Here is a 23,761-nt window from a genome sequence, read left to right as displayed (position 1 = left end):
CCAGACACCCCAAAACCCCAAATTTGGGCTTAAATCGCCCAATAACATCAATGGGGGAGGGGTCAGACCCTCAAAATTCCGATTTTTGGCCCAAATTTGCTGATAACAGCAACTGGGGAGGGGCCAGACCCCCCCAAAACCCCAAATTCCGTTTTTTGGGCCAAATTTGTTGATAACAGCGATGGGGGAGGGGTGACACCCCAAATTTGGGGGTGTTCACTGATAACAGCGATGGGGGAGGGGCCAGACTGCCCAAAATTCCGATTTTTGGCCCAAATTTGCTGATAGCAGCAATGGAGGAGGGGCCAGAACCCCCCCCAAAACCCCCAAAATTCGAATTTTGGGGCCAAATCTGCCAAAAACAGCGATGGGGATAAGCGACCACCCCTTCCCCCCACACTCACAAATTTTGGGGTGTTCACTCTGGAACCAATTAATTATTTAACTAATTAATTAATTAATTAAGGGGGTCGAGACCACGTTTGGAGCTCCCAAATCCCAATTTTTGGGGCAATTTTATGAATTTCTCGATTATTTTTAGGAGGGGGGAAATCGATGCCACGCCCACTCCCCCCAAAAAATATTTTTTATGGGAAATTATCCCCCCCCCCCCCAAATTTTTGGCGTTGTTCCCTGCGGAATTAATTAATTAATTAATTAAGTTAATATCGGGAATCGATGCCACGCCCCTTCCCGGATTTATTTTGGGCGGGGATGTCCCAAAATCTCGATTTTTTAAATTTATTTTTTAATTTTTTTTTTTTTTTTGTTCCCTCTCCTGAGACCCCTCCCCAAAAAAAGAGGCCCCGAAGTGGGGGAGGGGTCCCCGGGCCGCCCCTCCCCCACCCCCCCCCCCCTCCCCCCCCCCCCGCAGTAGCAATAACGCCCCTCCCCCACCCCGCGCTCGTGTCAGTGGCTTTAATGTCCCCAAAATGTCCCAAAATGTCCCCAAAATGTCCCCAAATGTGCCCCCCCCGCTGCCGCATGGGCCCCCCCGGAGCCGCTTCTGCCACCAATAAAATCCTTTGTACCGGAAAAATGGGGGAAAAACGGGGGGAAAAGGGAAAAATGGGAATAAATGGGGAATAAATGGGGGGGGAATTGGGAATAAATTGGAAAAATGGGGGAAAATGGGAAAAATTTGGAATAAATGGGGAATAAATGGGGAAATGGGGGGAAATGGGAATAAATGGAGAAAAATTTGGAATATTGGGGGAAATGAAAAAAGGGGGGAAATAAATGGGGAAAATCGGAAAAAATGGGGGGCAAATGGGGGAAAATTTGGAATAAATGTGAGGAAAAATGGGAAAATGGGGAGAAATAGGAAAGATTGGAATAAATTGAAATAAATGGGGGGAAAATGAGGAATTAATTGGGGGAAAATCGGGAAAAATGGGGGGAAAATGGGAGACAAATGGGGAAAAATTGGGGGAAAATGGGGAATAAATGGGGGAATGGGGGAAAATTGGAAAAATGGGAATAAATGAAATAAATTGGAATAAATGGGGGATACATGGGAATAAATGGGGGGGAAAATCGGGAAAAAGGGGGGGAATGGGAAAATGGGAATATTGAGAAAAATTGGAATAAATGGAAATAAATGGGGAATAAATGGGGGAAAATTTGAGAAAAATTGGAATAAATGGGAAAAATTTGGAATAAATGGGGGAAGATGGGGAATAAATGGGGGGGGAAATGGGGAATTATTGGGCAATAAATGGGGGAAATTTTGAATAAATGGGGAGGAAATGGGGGGAAATTGGGGAGATAATGGCGGGGGGGAACTGGAAATGGGGAAAATGGGGAGAAAATGGGAAAACCAGGAAAAATGGGGGGAAAATTTGGGAGAATGAAGGAAAATTGGGAAAACAAATGGGAAAAATTGGGAAAATGGAGGGAAATTGGGGGGAAAATGGGAAAAGTGGGAAAAAAGGGGGGAAATGGGGGGGAAAATCGGGGAAAACGGGGGGAAGTGGGCGAAAAATGGGGAAAATTGGGAAAAATGGGGAAAAGGGGGGAAAAGGGATTTTTGCAGCAAAAAAATGGGATTGGGGAGGGGGGAATATGAGATTTTGGGGACGGAACCTAAAAATGGGGAAGGGACCCCAAAATTGGGGAGAATGGGGGGAGGAACCCAAAAAACGGGGGGCGGGGAGGCCAAAATTGGGAGGGGGAGACCCAAAATGTGGGGTGGGGGAGGGGGACCCCAAAAATTCCTCCCGGAGCGCCGCCATCTTGTCCCGGCGCGCGGCGATGACGTCACAATCAACACTCATTCAATAGTCATCTGTAATCTGCATAACCACGCCCACATGAGGCGAGTAGAGCTGTCACTCACGCTGTTAGCCACGCCCTCTCTTCGGAAGGCACGGGCGGGTGTTGCTGTCACTCAATGCATTAGCCACGCCCCCAGACTTGACCGCGACAATGACGGTTATAAGCCGCGCCCCCTTTTGACCACGCCCACCGTGGTTTATGGCAGCGGATCCAAGTCACTCCCCCCCTAAGCAAGCCACGCCCACTATGAGTTATACTAACGGTTCTAAAGCCACGCCCCTGAAGTTGGTCACGCCCATTTTGCAGTCTAGTAACGGTTCTAAGCCACGCCCCAAATCTTGACCACGCCCAGGGCGTGTCCCCCACCCAGGCCACGCCCCTGGGCGTTTCCCGCCCCCCTCCGTGGCCCCGCCCCTTTCCCCGTTCCGGTTCCGAACTCGCTCCGGGCCGGCGCCGCTCCCGCAGGTACCGAACCCCCCCCGGACCTTTGGGACCCCCCCGGGACCCCCAAATCCCCCTCGGGACCCCCCGGGACCCTCCCGATTCTCCAACCCCCCCCCTACCCAAACCGTGACTCAGCGCGGCCCCGCCCAGTCCCGGAAATTGGCACCGAACGGGACCGAACCGGGATCGGAACGGGACCGAACGGGAACGAACGGGAACGAACCGGGACCGAACCGGGATCGGAGCACGGGGGGTTCACGGGAGGGTCCCGGGGGGGTCCCGGGGGGGGGTTGGGGGTCTCCGGAACCCCCCGGTGTCGCCTAACGGGGCTGTCTCGTTCTCTTGCAGCCGCTCCCGGTGCTCCCAGTGCCGCTCCCAGTGCTCCCAGTAACCCCGGTGCCCTCCCAGTGCTCCCAGTGCCGCCCCGGTGCCCTCCCAGTAACCCCGGGTGCCCTCCCAGTAACCCCGGTGCCCTCCCAGTAACTCCCAGCGCTCTCCCAGTAACTCCCGGTTCCCCCCAGTAGCTCCCAGTACCCCTCCATTGCTCTCCCAGTAACTCCCAGTTGCTGCCAGATCTCTCCCAGTAGCTCCCAGTGCTTCCCAGTGCCCCCCCCAGCTCTTTCCCAGTGCTTCCCAGTAACTTCCAGTAGCTCCCAGTTCCCCCCCAGCTCTTTCCCAGTAATTCCCAGTTCCCTTAGTATCTCCTCAGTACCCCCCAGTTCCCCCCAGTCCCTCCCAGTCCCCCCAGTGCCCCCCAGTCCCTCCCTGTTCCCCCCAGTCCATCCCAGTCGCTCCCAGTTCCTTCCCAGTCCATCCCAGTCGCTCCCAGTCGCTCCCAGTGCTCCCAGTTTGCGCCATGTTCCTGGTCAAGGGGCTGCTGGGGGGCGGCGGCGGTGGGGGAGGGGCGGGGGGGGCGCTCCCGGGGGGCATCGGCTCCGTCCTGGGGGGGCTCCTGAGCGGGGGAGGGGGCGGCGGCGCCGGGGGGGCCATGGGGGTCCTGGGGGGCGTCATCAGCGCCATCAGGTGAGCAGGGGACACTGGGGGGGTTTGGGGGATTTGGGACATTAGGGGGGGTTGGGGGATTGGGGACAGTGGGGACATTGAGGGACATTGAGGAGATTGGGAGGGTTGGGACATTGGGGACTTGAGGGATTTGGGACACTGGGGGCACTTTGGGGACATTGGGGCATTGGGGGTTTGGGGACATTGTGGGGATTGGGGACATTGGGGGGTTGGGGACACTGGGGACATTGAGGGATTGGGAGGGTTGGGGACATTGGGGGACTTGAGGGATTTGGGGACACTGGGGGCACTTTGGGGACATTGGGGGCATTGGGGGTTTGGGGACATTGGGGGGCTTGGGGACACTGGGGACATTGGGGGGATTGGGGGGGTTGGGGACAGTGGGGACATTGGGGGGACTTGAGGGATTTGGGGACACTGGGGGCACTTTGGGGGCATTGGGGGTTTGGGGACATTGGGGGGCTTGGGGGATTTGGGGGGATTGGGGACATTTGGGGGTTGAGGGTCCTGGGGGGCGTCATCAGCACCACCAGGTGAGCAGGGGACACTGAGGGGACATTGGGGAGATTTGGGGACACTGGGGGGACTTTGGGGACATTGGAGACACTGGGGGAACTTTGGGGACATTGGAGACATTGAGGGGATTGGGGGGATTTGGGGACATTGGGGGGGTTGGGAGGACACTGGGGACCCTGGAGATATTGAGGGGATTGGGAACATTGGGGGGCTTGGGGACATTGGGGGGCTTGGGGACATTCGGGGGTTGGGGACATTGGGGGGGACACTGGGGAGGTTGGAGGGGATTGGGGACATTGCGGGGGACATTGGGGACATTGAGGGGACACTGAGGGGATTGGGGACATTGGGGGGCTTGGGGACATTGAGGGGATTGGGGACATTTGGGGGTTGGGGACATGGGGGGGACACTGGGGAGGTTGGAGGGGATTGGGGACATTGGGGGGGACATTGGGGACATTGGTGTGGGGGTGACGCTCTGGGGTGACCCCTCTGTCCCCTCCCCACAGCGAAGCCGCCGCCCACTACAACCCTGAGCCCCCCGTAAGTGACCCCTGACAAACTGACACCCCCCCCCCTCCTTGGGGACCCCCGGGGGTGGCCCCTGATCCCCCCACCCCGGATTTGGGGTCCCTTCCCTGTGCCCCTCCAGATTTGGCATTTCCTGACCCACCCTGGATTTGGGGTCCCAGATTTGGGGTCCTCTGATCCCCCCTTCCGGATTTGGGGTCCCAGATTTGGGGTCCCTGATGATCCCAGATTTGGCGTCCTCTGTCGTCACCCCTCCCCCTGGATTTGGGGTCCAGGATTTGGGGTCCAGGATTTGGGGTCCTCTGATCCCCCCTTCTGGATTTGGGGTCCCAGATTTGGGGTCCCTGATGATCCCAGATTTGGGGTCCTCTGTCGTCATCCCTCCCCCTGGATTTGGGGTCCCGGATTTGGGGTCCCGGATTTGGGGTCCTCTGTCGTCATCCCTCCCCCTGGATTTGGGGTCCCAGATTTGGGGTCCAGGATTTGGGGTCCTCTGATCCCCCCTTCCGGATTTGGGGTCCCAGATTTTGGATCCCTGGCCCCCCTGGCTTTGGGGTCCCCTGGCCTCCGGGAATTTGGGGTCCCATTTTTGGGGTCCCTGACCCCAGGGATTTAGGGTTCCCTGTCTCTCCCCCCCAGATTTGGGGTCCCCTGACCTCCCTTGATCTGGGGTCTCCTGTCATTGTTCTCCCCCAGATTTGGGGGTCCCCTGACCCCTCCCCTGAATTTGGGATCCCATTTTTGGGGTCCCCTGAGCCCCCCTGAATTTGGGGTCCCATTTTTGGGGTCCCTGAGCCCCCCTGAATTTGGGGTCCCATTTTTGGGGTCCCTGACCCCCCGTTTCCGTGCCCCATTCATTGCCAGCCCCCCCGTGCCCACATCTCCACGGTCGATGCCAACGAGAGCGAGGAGGTTCGGCAGTTCCGGCGCCTCTTCACGCAGCTGGCCGGGGAGGTGAGCGACCCGCTGGGATCCACTGGGATCCACTGGGGGACACTGGGATCCACTGGGATCTACTGGGATTTACTGGGATCTAATGGGGGCACTGGGGGGCACTGGGATCTACTGGGGGCACTGGGATCTAATGGGGGCACTGGGGGGGGCACTGGGATCCACTGGGGGACACTGGGATCCACTGGGGTCTACTGGGGGCACTGGGATCTACTGGGGGCACTGGGGTCACTGGGATCTAATGGGGTGCTGGGATCCACTGGGGTTCACTGGGATCCACTGAGATCCACTGGGATCATCTGGGAACATCAGGATCCAATGGGGGCACTGGGATCCACTGGGATCTACTGGGGTCTGCTGGGAGGCACTGGGAGGCACTGGGAGGCACTGGTGTCTACTGGGACCTTTGGGATCCGCCAGGATCCACTGGGATCCACTGGGGTCTACTGGGGGCACTGGGATCCACCCGATCCCTTGAAAACTCCTGGTTTGGATCAGGATTTGGGGGGTTCCCCCAGGATTTGGGGTCAGGATTTGGGGTGGATCAGATTTGGGTGAGGATTTGGGGTCAGGATTTGGGGTGGATCAGGATTTTGGGGTTCTCCCAGGATTTGGGGGTCAGGATTTGGGGTTCGCTGATCATTTCGGGTCAGGATTTGGGGGTCCTTCACGATTTGGGCTCAGCATTTGAGGGTCCCCCAGGGTTCGGGGGTTCCCAAGACTTTGGGATCAGGATTTAGGGGTTCCATGGGGATTTTGGGGTTCCCCCAGGATTTGGGCTCAGCATTTGAGCGTTCCCCAGAGTTTGGGGGTCCCCAGGATTTGGGGTCAGTCAGGATTGGGGGTTCTCCCAGGATTTGGGGGCTCCCCAGGGTTTGGGGGTTCCCTGAGGATTGGGGCGGTTCAGGATTTAGGGGTTCCATGGGGATTTGGGTTCCATGGGATTTGGGTCAGGATTTGGGGGTCCCCAGGATTTGGGGTTCCTGCAGGATTTGGGGGCTCTCTATGACTTGGGTCAGAATTTGGGGGTCCCCAGGATTTGGGGTCAGAATTTGGGGGTCCCCCATGATTTGGGGTCAGGATTTTGGGTTCCGCAGTCTTTGGGGATTCTCCAGCATTTGGGATTTCCCTGCGGATTTGGGGATTCTCCAGGATTTGGGGTCACAATTTGGGGTTCCCCCACAATTTGGGGGTCCCAATTTGGGGTTCCCCGCCCCCCTGACCCCCCATTTCCCCCAGGACATGGAGGTGAGCCCCACCGAGCTCATGAACATCCTCAACAGGGTCGTCACCCGCCGTGAGTGCCCCCCAAATTCGGGGTTCAGGGCGGGATTTTGGGCTCCCCGACGCTCCCAAGGGGTCTCCAGAACTTGGGGACCCCCAAAAATCCCCCAGGACCCCCCAAAATCCCCCTTGACCCCCCCAGATCCCGACCTGAAGACGGACGGATTCGGGCTGGACACGTGCCGGAGCATGGTGGCCGTCATGGACGTACCCCGAAATTTTGGGGCGATTTTGGGCGATTTTGGGGATTTTTTGGGGATCTTTCAGGGGTTTTGGGGTGCAGGGAAATGGGGGGGTCCCCGGTGAACCCCAAAATGTCCTTGACGAGCCCCCCCAGAGCGACACCACCGGGAAATTGGGGTTTGAGGAGTTCAAGTACCTCTGGAACAACATCAAGAAGTGGCAGGTGAGGACCCCAAAATTTTATTTTTATTTTTGGGGGGGTCCCGAAAATCGGGGGGACCCCAAAATTGTGGGGTGGGAGGTTAAAGTGGAATGGGATCCCAAAATTGGGGTGCTCGGGGTGAAAGGGGACCCCGAAATTGGGGGGGATCCCAAAATAAATGAGCTTCAAACTGGAGGAAAACCGAACATTTAGGGTGAGGGGTGCCCTAAAAATCGGGATGGGAACCCCAAAAATCGGGATGGGAACCCCAAAATTATGGGGTGGGAGGTTAAAGTGGAATGGGATCCCAAAATTGGGGTGCTCAGGGTGAAAGGGGACCCCAAAAAATGGAGGGAAAAGGGAAAATTGGGGGCGATCCCAAAATAAATGAGGCCCAAAATTTGGGTTGGGAACCCCAAAAATTGCAATGGGAACTCCAAAATCGGGATGGGAACCCCAAAATTGTGGGGTGGGAGGTTAAAGTGGAATGGTATCCCAAATTTGGGGTGCTCAGGGTGAAAGGGGACCCCAAAAATGGAGGGAGGAGGGAAAATTGGGGAGGTCCCAAAATTGAGGAAAACCCAAAATTTGGGTTGGGAACCCCAAAACTATGGGCTGGGAGGTTAAAGTGGAATGGGATCCCCAAATTGGGGTGCTCAGGGTGAAAGGGGACCCCAAAAATGGAGGGAAAGGGGAAAACTGGGGGCGATCCCAAAATAATGAGCCCCAAAATGGAGGAAAACCCAAAATTTGGGGGTGGGAACCCCAAAAAATTTGGGATGGGAACCTCAAAAATCGGGATGGGAACCCCAAAATCCTGGGTGGGCATCCCAAAAACCGGGAAGATCCCAAAATTAGGGAGACACCCCAAAAAAACGGGACCCCACCCCAAAATCAGGGACACCCCAAAATCGAGGGGAGGAACCCAAAATTTGGGGGTGGGACCCCAAAATTTCCCCTCTTAAATTCCAACCCCCATAAAAAACCTGAGGGTGGAGTTTAGGGAACCCCAAAATTTTTGGGGTGGGGTTGGGAACTCCAAAATATTTTTTGGGATTAATTAAGGGCAGTGGGTAAAAATTTGGATTTAATGATTTTAAAGGGGGTGAGGGGGAATTTTTGGGGTTTGGGAGGATCCCCAAATTTTGGGGAAGGGGTGAGGGGGATTTGGGGGTGCGGGAGGTCAAAAAAAAACCCCCAAAAATCCCAAAATCCCCCCAAAATTTTGGTTTTTTCCCTCAGTGCGTGTACAAACAATTCGACACCGATCGCTCGGGGACCATCGGGCCACAGGAGCTGCCCGGCGCCTTCGAGGCCGCAGGTTTGGGGATTTTGGGGATTTTTTGGGGGTTTTTGGGGTTTTGGGGGATTTTTGGGGTTTTTTCTGGGATTTTTGGGGAGGTTTATGGGGGATTTTGGGGGGTTTTAGGGGATTTTTTGGGGGATATTTGGTGGGTTTGGGGGAGTTTTGGGGAATTTTTTTGGATTTTGGGGGATTTTTTGGGGAGTTCTGAGGGATTTTTGGGATTTTGGGGGATTTTGGGGGGTTTTGAGGGATTTTTGGGGATTTTGGTGGGAATTTCGGGGATTTTTGGAGGATTTTAGGAGATTTTTTAAGGGGTCTGAGGGGATTTTGGAGAGATTTTTAGGGGGATTTTGGGGGGTTTTGAGGGATTTTTTTTTTTGTAATTTTGGGGGTTTTGGGGGGATTTTTTGAGATTATTTTTCTTTTTGGGGATTTTGGGGGGGATTTTTGGAGGATTTGGGGGATTTTTTTGGGGGGTTTGAGGAGGTTTTTGGGGGGGTATTTGGGGATTTTTGGGGGGTTTGAAGGCGATTTTAGGGACCTTTTTGGGGGATTTTTTTTTGATTTTTAGGAGGTTTTGGGGGGATTTTTGGGGAGGTTTTGAGGGATTTTTTGGGGTGGTTTTGAGGGATTTTGAGGACTTTTTGGGGAGGTTTGATGGGATTTTGGGGTATTTTAGGGTATTTTGGGGGCGATTTTTTTAGGAATTTGTGGGGGCATTTTTATTTGAGGAATTTGTGGGGGCATTTTTAGGGGATTTTGGGGGGATATTTGGGTGGGTTTTTTTTTTAATGGGGGTTGAGGGGAGATTTTTATTTTTGGGGTATTGTGGGGGGATTTGGGGTGGAAATGAGAATATTCGGGGGCCGTTTTGTGGGGGGAATTGTCCAATTTTGGGGGGGAATTGTCCAATTTTGGGGGGAATTGTCCAATTTTGGTGGAGTTTGAAGGAATTTTGGGGGGTCAAAGGTCACGCGCGCCCCTCCCCCGCAGGGTTCCGGCTGCCCCCCCCGCTCTGGGCGGTTTTGGGGCGTCGTTACGGGGACGAGGGGGGGAACCTCGACTTCGACAACTTCATCAGCTGCCTCGTGCGCCTCGACGCCATGTTCCGTGAGGGCACCCCCAAAACACGGGCGGGACCCCGAAATTTGGGGGGAAATCCAAAAATCTGGGGGGGAAATCCTAAAATCTGTGAGGGAATTGCAAAATTTGGGGGGCAAAATCCAAAAATCTGGGGGAAATAAAAAAATGGGGGGGAAATCCGAAAATCTGGGGGGAATCGAAAATCTGGGGGGAAATCCAAAACTCTGGGGGGAAATCAAAAAAATCTGGGGGGGAAATCCCAAAATCTGGGGGGAAATCTGAAAATCTGGGGTGAAATTCGAAATTCTGGGGGGAATCCGAAAATCTGGGGCGAAATTCGAAAATCTGGGAGAAATTCGAAAATCTGGGGGGGGAATCTGAAAATCTGGGGGGAAATCCAAAAATCTGGGGGAAATCCTAAAATCTGGGAGGAAATCTGAAATTGGGGGAAAATCCCAAAATCTGGGCGGGAAATCCAAAAATCTGGGGGGAAATCCTAAAATTGGGGGGAAATCCTAAAATTGGGGGGAAATCAAAAAATCTGGGGGGTAATTGCAAAATCTGGGGGGAATCCGAAAATCTGGGGGGGAAATCCAAAAATCTGGGGGAGAATTGCAAAACTGGGGGGAAAATCCGAAAATTGGGGGGGAAATCCGAAAATCTGGGGCGAAATTCGAAAATCTGGGAGAAATTCGAAAATCTGGGGGGGGAATCTGAAAATCTGGGGGGAAATCCAAAAATCTGGGAGGAAATTCTAAAATCTGGGGGGAAATCCAAAAATCTGGGGGGAAATCCAAAAATCTGGGAGGAAATAAAAAAATCTGGGGGAAATCCAAAAATCTGGGGGGAAATCGCAAAATTTGGGGGGGGATCCGAAAATTGGGGGGGAAATCCAAAAATCTGGGGTGAAATTCGAAATTCTGGGGGGAAATCCTAAAATCTGGGAGGAGATCTGAAATTGGGGGGAAAATCCCAAAATCTGGGGGGGGAATCTGAAAATCTGGGGGGAAATCCAAAAATCTGGGGGGAAATAAAAAAATCTAGGAGAAAATCCAAAATCAGGGGGGAAATCCCAAAATCTGGGGGGAGAATTGCAAAACTGGGGGGAAAATCCGAAAATCTGGGGGGAAATCGCAAAATCTGGGGGGAAATCAAAAAATCTGGGAGGAAATAAAAAAATCTAGAAGAAAATCTGAAACTGGGGGAAATCTAAAAATCTGGGGGGAGAATTGCAAAATTGGGGGTTAAATCCTAAAATTGGGGGTGAAATCCTAAAATTGTGGGGGAAATCTGAAAATCTGGGGGGAAATAAAAAAATCTAGGGGAAAATCTGAAACTGGGGGGGAAATCCGAAAATCTGGGGGGAAATCCTAAAATCTGGGGGGAAATTCGAAAATCTGGGGGGGAAATACAAAAATCTGGGGGAAAATCCGAAAATCTGGGAGGAAATAAAAAAAAAATCTAGGGGAAAATCTGAAACTGGGGGAAATCCCAAAAATCTGGGGGGAAATCCTAAAATCTGGGAGGGAATTGCAAAATTGGGGGGGAAAATCCAAAATCTGGGAGGAAATCCAAAAATCTGGGAGGAAATAAAAAAAATCTGGGGGGAAATCCCAAAATCTGGGGGAAATTCGAAGATCTGGGGGGGGGGAATTGCAAAATTTGGAAAAATTTGAAATTTCAGGGAGGAAATTCAAAAATCTGGGGGGAAATCCTAAAATTGGAGGGAAATACAAAAATCGGGAGGGAAATCCTAAAATTGGGAGGGAATCCAAAAATCTGGGGGAAAATCCCAAAATCAGGGGGGAAATCCTAAAATTTCAGGGCAAAAATCCTACAGGAAATCGCAAAATTTGGGGAAGAAATCCTAAAATCCGGCAGGAATTCCCACAATAGGGAGGGAAGTCTAAAATTCTGGGGGAAAATCCTAAAACTGGGGGAGAAATCCCAAGATCTGGGGGGAAATGGCAAAATTGGGGGGAAAATGGTGAACTTTGGGGGGAAATCTGAAAATCTGGGGGAAATCGCAAAATCGGCGGGAAAATCCTAAAATCTGTGGGGTAAATCCCAAAATCTGGCGGGAAATCCTAAAATCCGGGAGGAAAATCCAAAATCGGGGATGAAATCCCAAAATTGGGAGGGAAAATCCTAAAATTTGGGGTAAAATCTCAAAATTTTGGGGGGGAAAATCCCAAAATTTGGGGGGGTGGGAAATCCCAAAAAATTGGGTGAGGGACCCCAAAAATCGATGTAGGGCCCCAAAATTGGAGAAGACCCCAAAATCCCGGGGTTTTATTGGGGTTCTCCAGGGAGAAGACCCCTGAATTTGGGGTCCCCCCTGATTTTTGGGGTCCCCCCTGATTTTTGGGGTCCCCCCCTGATTTTTGGGGTCTCCCCCCGATTTTTGGGGTCCTCCCCTGATTTTTGGGGTCCCTCCCTGATTTTTGGGGTCTCCCCTGATTTTTGGGGTCTCCCCCCGATTTTTGGGGTCTCCCCTGATTTTTGGGGTCCCCCCTGATTTTTGGGGTCCCCCCATGGGTCCCTTTATGGTTCTCTGTGGTCTCCCGATGGGGCCCTGTTGGGGATCCCCGGTTCAGCCTGGGGAGGGGGTCTGGAGTGGTCACCGGGGGGGTTTTGGGGTCCCCCAGGTGGGTTTGGGGTCCCCCAGGTGGGTTTGGGGTCCCCCCTATTCATTTTTGGGGTGTCCCAGAATTTTGGGGTGGGGGGGTAAAGGAGGGAGACCCCAAAATGGCCCGGCTGGGTTTGGGTCATTGGAGAGACCCCAAAAACTCCTGGGACCCCCAAAATCCTCCAGGGGGGACCCCAAACCCTTCAGGGACCCCCAAAATCCCTCTGGGGTGACCCCAAACCCCTCAGGGACCCCCAAAACCCCTCTGGGGTGACCCCAAACCCTTCAGGGACCCCCAAAACCCCCCCAAATTCTGACCGGGTGTCCCCCCACAGTGGCTCCAGCTCACCATGTACTCGTGAGGGGACCCCCAGAACCTTCCAGAACCTTCCAGGACACCCCAAAACCTCCTCGGACACTCCAGGACCCCCCAAAAACCTCCCTGGACCCCTCAACTGCACCACCAACGGCACCCCCCCCAAATCTGCAAATCTGCACCCCCTCCCCAAATAAAATCCCCCCAACCTCAATTGGGATCTCTGGATCTGATTTCGGGGGGTCTGAGGGGATTTTGGGGTGTCTTTGGGAATTTAGGGGGTCTGGGGGGATTTTGGGGGGGTCTCTGGGGGGATTTGGGGGGTTCTGTGGGGATTTTTGGGGGGTCCTAGGAGGATTTTGGGAGATTCTGAGGATTTGGGGGGTCCTGTGAGGATTTTGGGGGGGTCTCAGGATTTTCAGGGGGATCCGAGAATTTGGGGGGGGGTCTGAGGGGATTTTAGGGGGGGTTCTGAGGATTTGGGGGGTTGTGAGGATTTGGGGTGTCTGTGAGATTTTGGCGGGGTCTGGGGGGATTTTGGGGGGGGTCTCTGGGGATTTGGGAGGTCCTAGGAGGATTTGGGGGGATTTCTGGGGGTCTGTGGGGATTTGGGGGGGATCTGTGAGGATTTTGGGGGAGTCTGTGAGAATTTGGGGGGGGGTCCCAGTCTCGGTTCCGGTATGGGGGTCCCAGTTCCCTTATAGGGGTCCCGGTGGCGGTGGGGGTGTCCCGGACCCGGTTCCGGTATGGGGGTCCCAGTCCCGGTGTCCCAGTCCCAGTCCTGGTGGGGGTGTCCCCATTCCGGTATGAGGGTCCCGGTGGCGATGGGGGAGTCCCGGTCTCGGTTCCGGTATGGGGGTCCCGGTCTCGGTATGGGGGTCCCGGTGTTCCGGTGGGGGATGTCCCAGTCCCAGTGTGGGTGTCCCGGTTCCGGTATGGGAATCCCAATCTCGGTTCCGGTGGGGCTGTCCCGGTCCTGGTTCCGGTGGGGGGATCCCGGTCCTGGCGGCTGTCCCGGTCCTGGTCCCGGTGTCCCCACCCCCCGTTACCCCCGCAGTGCCCCCCGGTGCCGGGGGACGGGTACCGGCCCGAGGGGAGGATCCCGGTCCTGGCGGGTGTCCCGGTCCCGGTGGGACTGTCCCGGTCCTGGTTCCGGTGGGGGGATCCCGGTCCTGGCGGGTGTCCCGGTCCGGTCTCGGTGTCCCACCCCCGTTACCCCCGCAGGTGCCCCCCGGTGCCGGGGGACGGGTACCGGGCCCGAGGGGGGATCCGGTCCTGGCGGGTGTCCCGGTCCCGGTGGGACTGTCCCGGTCCTGGTTCCGGTGGGGGGATCCCGGTCCTGGCGGCTGTCCCGGTCCCGGTGGGGTTGTCCCGGTCCTGGTCCCGGTGTGAGGGTCCCGGTCCCGGTGGGGGTGTCCCAGTCCCGGTGTGGGGGTCCTGGTCCTGGTGGGGGTCCCGGTGTCCCGGTCCCAGTGTGGGGGTCCCGGTGTGGAGGTCCCGGGTCCCGGTTCCATATGGGAATCCCAGTCTCGGTCCCGGTGGGGGTGTCCCGGTCCCGGTTCCGGTGGGGGTGCCCCGGTCCTGGTAGGGGTGTCCCGGTGTCCCGGTTCGGTGGGGCTCTCCCGGTCCCGTTCCCGGTGTCCCCTCCCCCCCGTTACCCCCGCAGGTGCCCCCGTTCCTCCTCCCCCCCCGTTCCCCCCGGTGCCGGGGGGCGGGTACCGGGCCCGAGGGGGGGATCCCGGTCCTGGTAGGGGTCCCGGTGTCCGGTCCCGGTGGGGCTGTCCCGGTCCCGTTCCCGCTGTCCCCACCCCCCCATTACCCCCCCGTTACCCCCGCAGGTGCCCCCGTTCCTCCCCCCCCGTTCCCCCCGGTGCCGGGGGGCGGGTACCGGGCCCGGGGGGAGGTGCCCGCGCGCGCCCGGCCCCGGTGCCCGGCTGGCGGCGGAGCCTCCCCGGTGCGGGCCGGGCCGGGCCGGGCGATGGCGGCGCCCCCGGGGCGGCGGGAGCGGCTGCGGGCGCTGGCGCTGGGCCGGGGGGCGCTGGGGCTCGAGACCCTCCTGGACCTGCTGCTGGGGCTGGCGGGGGGGCTGCGGCACCGCCTCGCCCACCGGCACCGGCACCGGGACCCGGACCCGGAGCGGGACACCGCGGACACCAACGGCGGCGGCGGCGGCGGCGACAACGACAGCGACAGCGACAGCGACAGACACGTCCGGGACTTTCTGAGCTGGGGTAACGCGGGACACCGGCAACGGCAACGGGAACGGGAACGGGACGGGGGGGTCCGGTCGGGCTGGGCGGCACCGGGAACGGGAGTTCGGATTGGGGGGGTTCGGGACCGGGGGGCACCGGGACCGGGAGTTCGGATTGGGGGCTTCGGGACTAGGGGGGTACCGGGAACGGGACCGGGAGTTCGGACTCGGGGGCTTTGGGACTGGGGAGGAACCGGCACCGGGACGGGGGGGTCCGGTCGGTCTGGGCCGGGAGTTCCCCCGGGAACGGGACCGGGAGTTCGGATTGGGGGGTTCGGGACTAGGGGGGCACCGGGACTGGGACTGGGGGGTCCGGGCTGGGGGGCACCGGGACCGGGAGTTCGGATTGGAGGAACCGAGGGGGCACCGGGACCGGGACGGGGACGGGGGGGTCCCGATCGGGCTGGGGGGCACCGGGACCGGGAGTTCGGACTGGGGGGCTTTGGGACCGAGGGGGCACCGGGACCGGGACGAGGGGTCCGGGTGGGACTGGGGGGCACCGGGACCGGGATGGGAGTGGGGGATCGGGTGGGGAGGTTCGGGAACGGCACCGGGACGGGACTGGGGGGTCCCGTCGGGCTGGGGGGCACCGGAACCGGGACCGGGAATTCGGATTGGGGGGATTTGGGACCGGGGGGGGGAACCGGGACCGGGACGGGGGGGTTTCGATCGGGCTGGGGGGCACCGGAACCGGTAACGAGAATGGGGGCACGGATTATGGTGGTTCGGGACCGGGAACAGGACCGGGACGGGGACGGGGGGGTCCGGGCCGGGCTGGGGGAACCGGGAACGGAATGGAGGCTCGGACTGGGGGGGTCGGACCGGGAACGAGGGGGTCGAGTCGGGCTGGGGGGCACCGGGCCGGGAATGGAACGGGACCGGAACGGGAGCTCAGACTGGGGGGTCCGGGACCGGGAATGGGGGGGGGTCCGGGACTGGGGCACCGGGACCGGGAACGGAACGGGGGATTGGATTGGGGGGGTTCGGGCTGGGGGGCACCGGGACGGGACCGGGAACAGGAGGGCGGTTCCGGGTATGGGACCGGGACCGGCACCGGGGGCTCGGATTGAGCGGTCCGGACTGGGGGGTTCGGGATTTGGGGTTCCGGGACCGGGAACCGCGACCGGGACTGGGAGTTCCGGGACCGGGAGGTTCGGGATTGGGGGGGTTCGGGACCGGCGGTGTCCGGAACCGGGGATGTCCGGGCCCGGAGGGTGTCGGAACCGGATTCAGGGGCTCGGAACCGGGCTCGGGGGGTTCGGAGCCGAGTCTGGGGGTTCGGAACCGGACTCGGGGGAGTCACGGGTGGGGAGAACCGGGACGGTTCGGGCCGGCAGGGCCCGGCACTCCGGTTCGGGCCGGTACCGGGGGTCCTGCAAGCGCTGGTGGGGGAGCCCGGTGAGGCCCCGAGGGGGGGGTTCGGTATTGAGGGGGGGTCTCTGAACCGGCACCGGCCCGGGGGGTGTGTCCGGGTCCGCTCGGTACCGGCGGGTGGGTGGGAGGGGGGGGAAGCGACACCTGCGGGACCCCCCCGAACCTCGGGGTCATTTTTGGGGTGAGGGGGGGGGGCCGGACCTCGGGGTCATTTCGGGGAGGTCCCAATGTCGGGGTCCCTTTTGGGGGGGCACTGGGGGGTCCCTTTGTGGGGGTCCCTTTTTTGGGGGGGGGTCTCGGCCCCCGTAGCCCGGCGGTGGGGGGTGCCCGGGGGGGGGGGGGGGCCCCGGTGGCGCCGCTCCTTTTCTGGGCACGGCGGGCCCGGTTCCCCCCCCCCCCGCGGGCGGCGATCGCTGCGCGGCCATAAATGGGATAAATGGGATAAACGGGCAGCGGGCGCTGCGGGCGCCCCCCCCGCGGCACCCTGGGTGTCACAGACCCCCCCCCCCCCGGGAATGGTCACACCCAAACCAACCCAAACCCCCCCCCCCGGGAATGGTCACACCCAAACCAACCCCCCCGCGGCACCCTGGGTGTCACAGCCCCCCCCCCCCGGGAATGGTCACACCCAAACCAACCCAACCCCCCCCCGGGAATGGTCACACCCAAACCAACCCCCACGCGGCACCCTGGGTGTCACAGACCCCCCCCCCGGGAATGGTCACACCCAAACCAACCCAACCCAATCCCCTGGGTGTCACAGACCCCCCCCCCCAGGGAATGGTAACACCCAAACCAACCCCCCCGCGGCACCCTGGGTGTCACAGACCCCCCCCGGGAATGGTCACACCCAACCCCCCCAGCCCCAAATCCAGCCCCCGGAACCCGCCCCCCCCCCCCAAAAAAAATCACAATATCCCATGGGATTCTGTCTCTCCAATCCCCCCCCTAAAAATATTTATTGGGATTCTGTCTCTGAGCCCCTCCCCGAAAAATATTTCCTGGGATTTTCTCTCCAACCCCCCCACCCCACCCCAGAAAAATTCCCTGAGATTTTCTTTCTGAGCTCCCCCCCCAAAAAAAATATATTTCCTGGGATCCTCTCTCCAAGCCCCCTGCCAAAAAAAAAAATTATTGGGATTTTCTCTCTGACCCCCCCTCAAAGAAAATTCCCTGGGATTCTCTCTCCAACTCCTCCCCCCCAGAAATATTTGCTGGGATTCTCCCTCTAAGCCACCCCCCCGCAAAAAAAAAAAAATATCCCATGGGATTCTCTCTTCAATCCCCCCTAAAAATATTTATTGGGATTCTTCCTCTAAGCCCCCCCCCCCCAAAAAAAATATTCCTGGGGTTCTCTCTCCAAGCCCCCTCCCAAAAAAAATTTATTGGGATTTTCTCTCCAAAGCCTCCCCCCCAAAAAAATATTTCCTGGGATTTTCCCTCTAACCCCCCTCCAAAAAAATTCCTGGGGTTTTCTCTCTGAGCCCCTCCCACCAAAAAAAAAATTCCATGGGATTCTGTCTTCAATCCCCCCCCTAAAAATATTTGCTGGGATTCTCCCTCTATGCCCCCCCCCAAAAAAAAATATTCCATGGGATTCTCTCTCCAATTTCCCCCCCCAAAAAATATTCCCTGGGATTTTCTCTCTGACCCCCCCAAAAATATTCATCGGGATTCTCTCTCCAACCCCCTCCCCAAAAAATTCCCTCTCTCCAAGCTCCCTTTCCCCCCCAAAAAAAAAATTACCTGGGGTTCTCCCTCTGAGTTCCCCCCAAAATTTGGTTCTCCCCTGGTCCGGTTCCCCCTGACCCGGTTCTGGTTTCCCTGACCCGGTTCGGTTCCCCCTGACCCGGTTCTGTTCACCCCCTGACCCGGTTCTGGCCCAGTTCCCCTGACCCGGTCCTGGTTCTGGTTCCCCTGACCCGGTTCTGGTTCTGGTCCAGTTTGGTCCCCCCTGACCCAGTTCTGGTTCCAGTTCCCCCTTACTTGGTTCTGTTTTCCCCCTGACCCGGTCCCGGCCCGGTTCCCCTGACCCGGTTCTGGTCTGGTTCCCCTGACCCGGTTCTGGCCCGGTTCCCCTGACCCGGTCCCGGTTCGGTTCCCCCCTGACCCGGTTCCGGTTCTGGTTCGGTTCCCCTGACCCGGTTCTGGTTCTGGTCCAGTTTGGTCCCGCCCTGAACCGGTTCTGGCCCGGTTCCGGTTCGGTTCCCCTGACCCGGTTCTGGCCCGGTTCTGGTTCGGTTCCCCTGACCTGGTCCCGGTTCGGTTCCCCCCAGCCGAGCCGGCGGCCGCGCAGGTCCAGGAGCTGCAGCTGCAGCGCGGAGACTTCGAGATCGTCAAAGTGATCGGGAGGGGCGCGTTCAGCGAGGTCAGGGGACACTGGGGACATTGGGGACATTGGGGACACCGAGGGGACACTGAGGGGACACTGGGGACACTCAGGGACATTGGGGACACTGAGATTGTCAAAGTGATGGGGAGGGGCGCGTTCAGCGAGGTCAGGGGACACTAAGGACACTGAGGGGACATTGGGGACACCGAGGGGACACTGAGGGGACACTGAGATCGTCAGAGTGATCGGGAGGGGCGCATTCAGCGAGGTCAGGGGACACTGGGGACATTGGGGACACCGAGGGGACACTGAGGGGACACTGGGGACACTGGGGACACTGGGGACACCGAGGGGACACTGAGGGGACACTGGGGACACTCAGGGACATTGGGGACACTGAGGGGACACTGAGATCATCAGAGTGATCGGGAGGGGCGCATTCAGTGAGGTCAGGGGGCACTGGGGACATTGGGGACACTGAGGGGACATTGAGGACACCGAGGGGACACTGGGGGTGGCACTGAGATCATCAAAGTGATCAGGAGGGGCGCATTCAGCGAGGTCAGGGACACTGAGGGACAGAGGGGATTTGGGGACACTGAGGGGACACTGAGGGGCTTGGGGACACTGAGGGGACATTGAGATCCTCAAAGTGATCGGGAGGGGCACGTTCAGCGAGGTCAGGGGACACTGGGGATGTTGGGGACACCGAGGGGACACCGAGGGGACACTGAGGGGACATTGGGGACACTGAAATGGTCAAAGTGATCAGGAGGGGCGCGTTCAGTGAGGTCAGGGGACATTGGGGACACGGGACACTAAGGGGACACTGAGGGGACATTGGGGACACCAAGGGGACACTGGGGACACCGAGGGGACATTGGGGACACCGAGGGACACTGGGAGTGGCACTGAGATTGTCAAAGTGATCATGAGGGGCGCGTTCAGCGAGGTCAGGGGACACTGAGGGGACACAGGGGACGTTGGGGACACTGAAGGGGACACAGGGGGTGGCACGGGGGTGGCACAGGGGACACCGAGGGTGGCACCGAGCCCTGGTGACCCTGCCGTGTCCCCCTGTCCCCCGCAGGTGGCCGTGGTGAGGATGAAGGAGACCGGGCAGATCTACGCCATGAAGATCATGAGCAAGTGGGACATGCTGCGCCGCGGAGAGGTGGGGACACACGGGGACACCTGGGGGGACAGTTGGGGACACACGGGGACAGCTGGGGGGACAGCTGGGGACACACGGGGACACCTGGGGGGACAGCCGGGGACACACGGGGACACACGGGGACACTGGGGGGACAGTTGGGGACATGCAGGGACACCTGGGGGGACAGCTGGGGACACACGGGGACACACGGGGACACTGGGGGACAGTTGGGGACACATGAGGACACTGGGGGACAGCTGGGGACACATGGGGGACAGCTGGGGGGACAGTTGGGGACACATGGGGACACCTGGGGACACCTGGGGACACACAGGGACAGCTGGGGACACACGGGGACACATGGGGGGACAGCTGGGGACACACGGGGACAGCTGGGGGGACAGCTGGGGACACACGGGGACACACGGGGACAGCTGGGGACAGCTGGGGACACATGGGGGGACAGCTGGGGACACCTGGGGGCACCTGGGGACAGCTGGGGGGACAGTTGGGGACACACGGGGACACACGGGGACAGTTGGGGACACACGGGCACACCTGGGGGGACAGTTGGGGACACATGGGGGACAGCTGGGGACAGTTGGGGACACGCGGGGACACCTGGGGACACCTGGGGGGACAGTTGGGGACACATGGGGGGACAGCTGGGGGACAGTTGGGGACACACGGGGACAGCTGGGGGACAGTTGGGGACACACGGGGACACATGGGGACACACAGGGACAGCTGGGGGGACAGTTGGAGACACATGGGGACAGCTGGAGACACACGGGGACACCTGGGGGGACAGTTGGGGACACCCAGGGACACCTGGGGACAGCTGGGGAGACATGGGGACACCTGAGGGGACAGTTGGGGGGACAGTTGGGGACACACAGGGACACACGGGGACACTGGGGACAGTTGGGGACACACAGGGACACTGGGGGGACAGTTGGGGACACACGGGGACACCTGGGGGACAGCTGGGGACACGCGGAGACACTTGGGGGGGTCATACAGGGGAGACACAGGGGACAGTTGGGGACATGTGGGGATGTCTGGGGGTAGTTGGGGACAGTTGAGGGACACCTGGGGACATGTGGGGCATGTGTGGGGACAGTTGGGGACAGGAGATACACAGGGGACAGTTGGGGATAGTTGGGGACAGTTGTTGGAGACACTTGGGGACACACGGGGACATGCAGGGGATGCGCGGGGACATGTAGGGGACATGTAGGGGACACATGGGGATAGTCAGGGGACACTTGGGGACACACAAGGACATGCACAGACACTCGGGGACACAGAGGGGACACTTGGGATAGTTGGGGACAGTTGGGGAACATGTCACGACACTTGGGGGCCTCTGGGGACAGCAGGTGGCAGCGGTGTCACTGTCGCTGTCACCAGGTGTCAGCGTAGGTGCCAGTGCTGTCCCTGTCCTTGTCATTGTCACCAGGTGTCGGCAGTGCAGGTGCCAGCGCTGTCCCTGTCCCTGTCACAGGTGTCAGCGGTGTCACTGTCACTGTCCCCAGGTGTTGGCAGTGCAGGTGGCAGTGGTGTAGCTGTCACTGTCCCTGTCACTGTCACCCGGTGCCAGCGCTGTCCCTGTCCCTGTCACAGGTGTCAGTGCAGGTGCCAGCGCTGTCACTGTCACTGTCACAGGTGTCAGCAGCACAGGTGCCAGCAGTGTCACTGTCACCTGGTGCCAGCGCTGTCCCTGTCCCTGTCACAGGTGTCAGTGCAGGTGCCAGCGGTGTCACTGTCACTGTCGCTGTCACTGTCACCAGGTGTCAGCAGCACAGGTGCCAGCGCTGTCCCTGTCATTGTCACAGGTGTCAGTGCAGGTGGCAGTGGTGTCACTGTCACCCAGTGCCAGCGCTGTCCCTGTCCCTGTCACTGTCACAGGTGTCAGTGCAGGTGCCAGTGCTGTCCCTGTCACTGTCACTGTCACCAGGTGTTGGCAGTGCAGGTGCCAGCAGTGTCACTGTCACTGTCACCCAGTGCCAGCGCTGTCCCTGTCCCTGTCACAGGTGTCAGCAGCACAGGTGCCAGCAGTGTCACTGTCACCCGGTGCCAGCGCTGTCCCTGTCCCTGTCACAGGTGTCAGTGCAGGTGCCAGCGCTGTCCCTGTCATTGTCACAGGTGTCCTGTTTCCGCGAGGAGCGGGACGTGCTGGCCCGCGGTGACCGGCGCTGGATCACGCGGCTGCACTTCGCCTTCCAGGACCCGCAGTGCCTGGTCAGGGGACACACCTGTCACCCGTGTCACCTGTGTGTCACCTGTGTCACCTGTGTGTCACCTGTGTACCCTGTGTGTCACCTGTGTCTCACCTCTGTATCACCTGTGTCACCTCTGTGTCTCCTGTGTCATCTCTGTGTCACCTCCGTGTCACCTGTGTCACCTTTGTGTGCCCTGGGTCACCTCGGTGTCCCCATGTCCCCAAGCTGTCCCCGCAGTATCTGGTGATGGAGTACTACATTGTCATTGTGTCCCCATCTCCCCATGCCATCCCAGTGTCCCCAGTGTCCCCAATGTTCCCAGTGTCCCCAATGTCCCCAATCCCTCCAATGTCCCCAATGTCCCCAATGTCCCCAATGTCCCCAGTGTCCCCAGTGTCCCCAATGTCCCCATGTCCCTGCAGTACCTGGTGATGGAGTACTACATTGTCATTGTGTCCCCATCTCCCCATGCAATCCCCATGTCCCCAGTGTCCCCAGTGTCCCCAATGTCCCCAATGTCCCCAGTGTCCCCAATGTCCCCAATCCCCCCAATGTCCCCAATGTCCCCAATGTCCCCAGTGTCCCCAATGTCCCCCATGTCCCCGCAGTACCTGGTGATGGAGTACTACACTGTCCCTGTATCCCTGTGCTGTCCCCAATGTCCCCAGTGTCCCCAGTGTCCCCAATGTCCCCAGTGTCCCCAATGTCCCCAGTGTCCCCAGTGTCCCCAGTGTCCCCAGTGTCCCCAATGTCCCAAATCCCTCCAATGTCCCCAGTGTCCCCCATGTCCCCGCAGTACCTGGTGATGGAGTACTACACTGTCCCTGTATCCCTGTGCTGTCCCCAATGTCCCAGTGTCCCCAGTGTCCCCAATGTCCCCAGTGTCCCCAGTGTCCCCAGTGTCCCCATGTCCCCGCAGTACCTGGTGATGGAGTACTACACTGTCCCTGTATCCCTGTGCTGTCCCCAATGTCCCCGTGTCCCCAATGTCCCCAGTGTCCCCAATCCCCCCAATGTCCCCAGTGTCCCCAGTGTCCCCAGTGTCCCCAATGTCCCCAATCCCCCCAATGTCCCCAATGTCCCCAATGTCCCCAATGTCCCCAGTGTCCCCAGTGTCCCCAATGTCCCCAATGTCCCCGCAGTACCTGGTGATGGAGTACTACATTGTCATTGTGTCCCCATCTCCCCATGCAATCCCCATGTCCCCAGTGTCCCCAATGTCCCCAATGTCCCCAATGTCCCCAATGTCCCCAGTGTCCCCAATGTCCCCATGCTGTCCCCAGTGTCCCCAGTGTCCCCAGTGTCCCCATGTCCCCGCAGTACCTGGTGATGGAGTACTACATCGGCGGGGACCTCCTGACGCTGCTCAGCAAGTTTGGGGACCGGCTGCCGCTGACCATGGCGCGCTTCTACCTGGCCGAGCTGGTGATGGCCATCGACTCCGTGCACCGGCTGGGCTACGTGCACCGGTGGGGACACTGGGGACATTGGGGACACTGGGGGGATTGGGGACAATGGGGGGATTGGGGAGATTGGGGACACTGGGGACATCGGGGACATTGGGGGGATTGGGGACATCGGGGACATCGGGGACATCGGGGACATTGGGGACATTGGGGCCATCGACTCCGTGCACCGGCTGGGCTACGTGCACCGGTGGGACATTGGGGACACTGGG

The 23,761-nt window shown here is 59.0% G+C and overlaps 1 protein-coding gene across 1 annotated transcript; it reads left to right on the top strand.

Annotated features, from left to right (window-relative positions):
• Window positions 1-2,639: 2,639 nt before the first annotated feature.
• On the top strand, window positions 2,640-23,552 carry LOC135441378 (uncharacterized; the record flags this gene model as incomplete). Its single annotated transcript, XM_064700927.1, has 19 exons — window positions 2,640-2,742; window positions 3,070-3,401; window positions 3,471-3,744; window positions 4,770-4,803; window positions 5,656-5,745; window positions 6,982-7,039; window positions 7,169-7,233; window positions 7,364-7,432; window positions 8,654-8,732; window positions 9,711-9,908; window positions 13,450-13,595; window positions 13,803-13,900; window positions 13,970-14,067; window positions 14,412-14,492; window positions 14,584-14,976; window positions 18,647-18,738; window positions 19,793-19,876; window positions 22,007-22,102; window positions 23,404-23,552. Coding segments are annotated over exons 3-19 (1,997 nt in total), but the record flags the coding sequence as incomplete, so codon positions are not given.
• Window positions 23,553-23,761: the final 209 nt, after the last annotated feature.

Source organism: Zonotrichia leucophrys, unplaced genomic scaffold (assembly GCF_028769735.1).
Source record: "Zonotrichia leucophrys gambelii isolate GWCS_2022_RI unplaced genomic scaffold, RI_Zleu_2.0 Scaffold_269_70819, whole genome shotgun sequence".
Taxonomy (NCBI): Eukaryota; Metazoa; Chordata; class Aves; order Passeriformes; family Passerellidae; genus Zonotrichia; species Zonotrichia leucophrys.
Note: the sequence above shows the minus strand (reverse complement) of the source record. Positions and strands in the feature narration are given on the sequence as shown.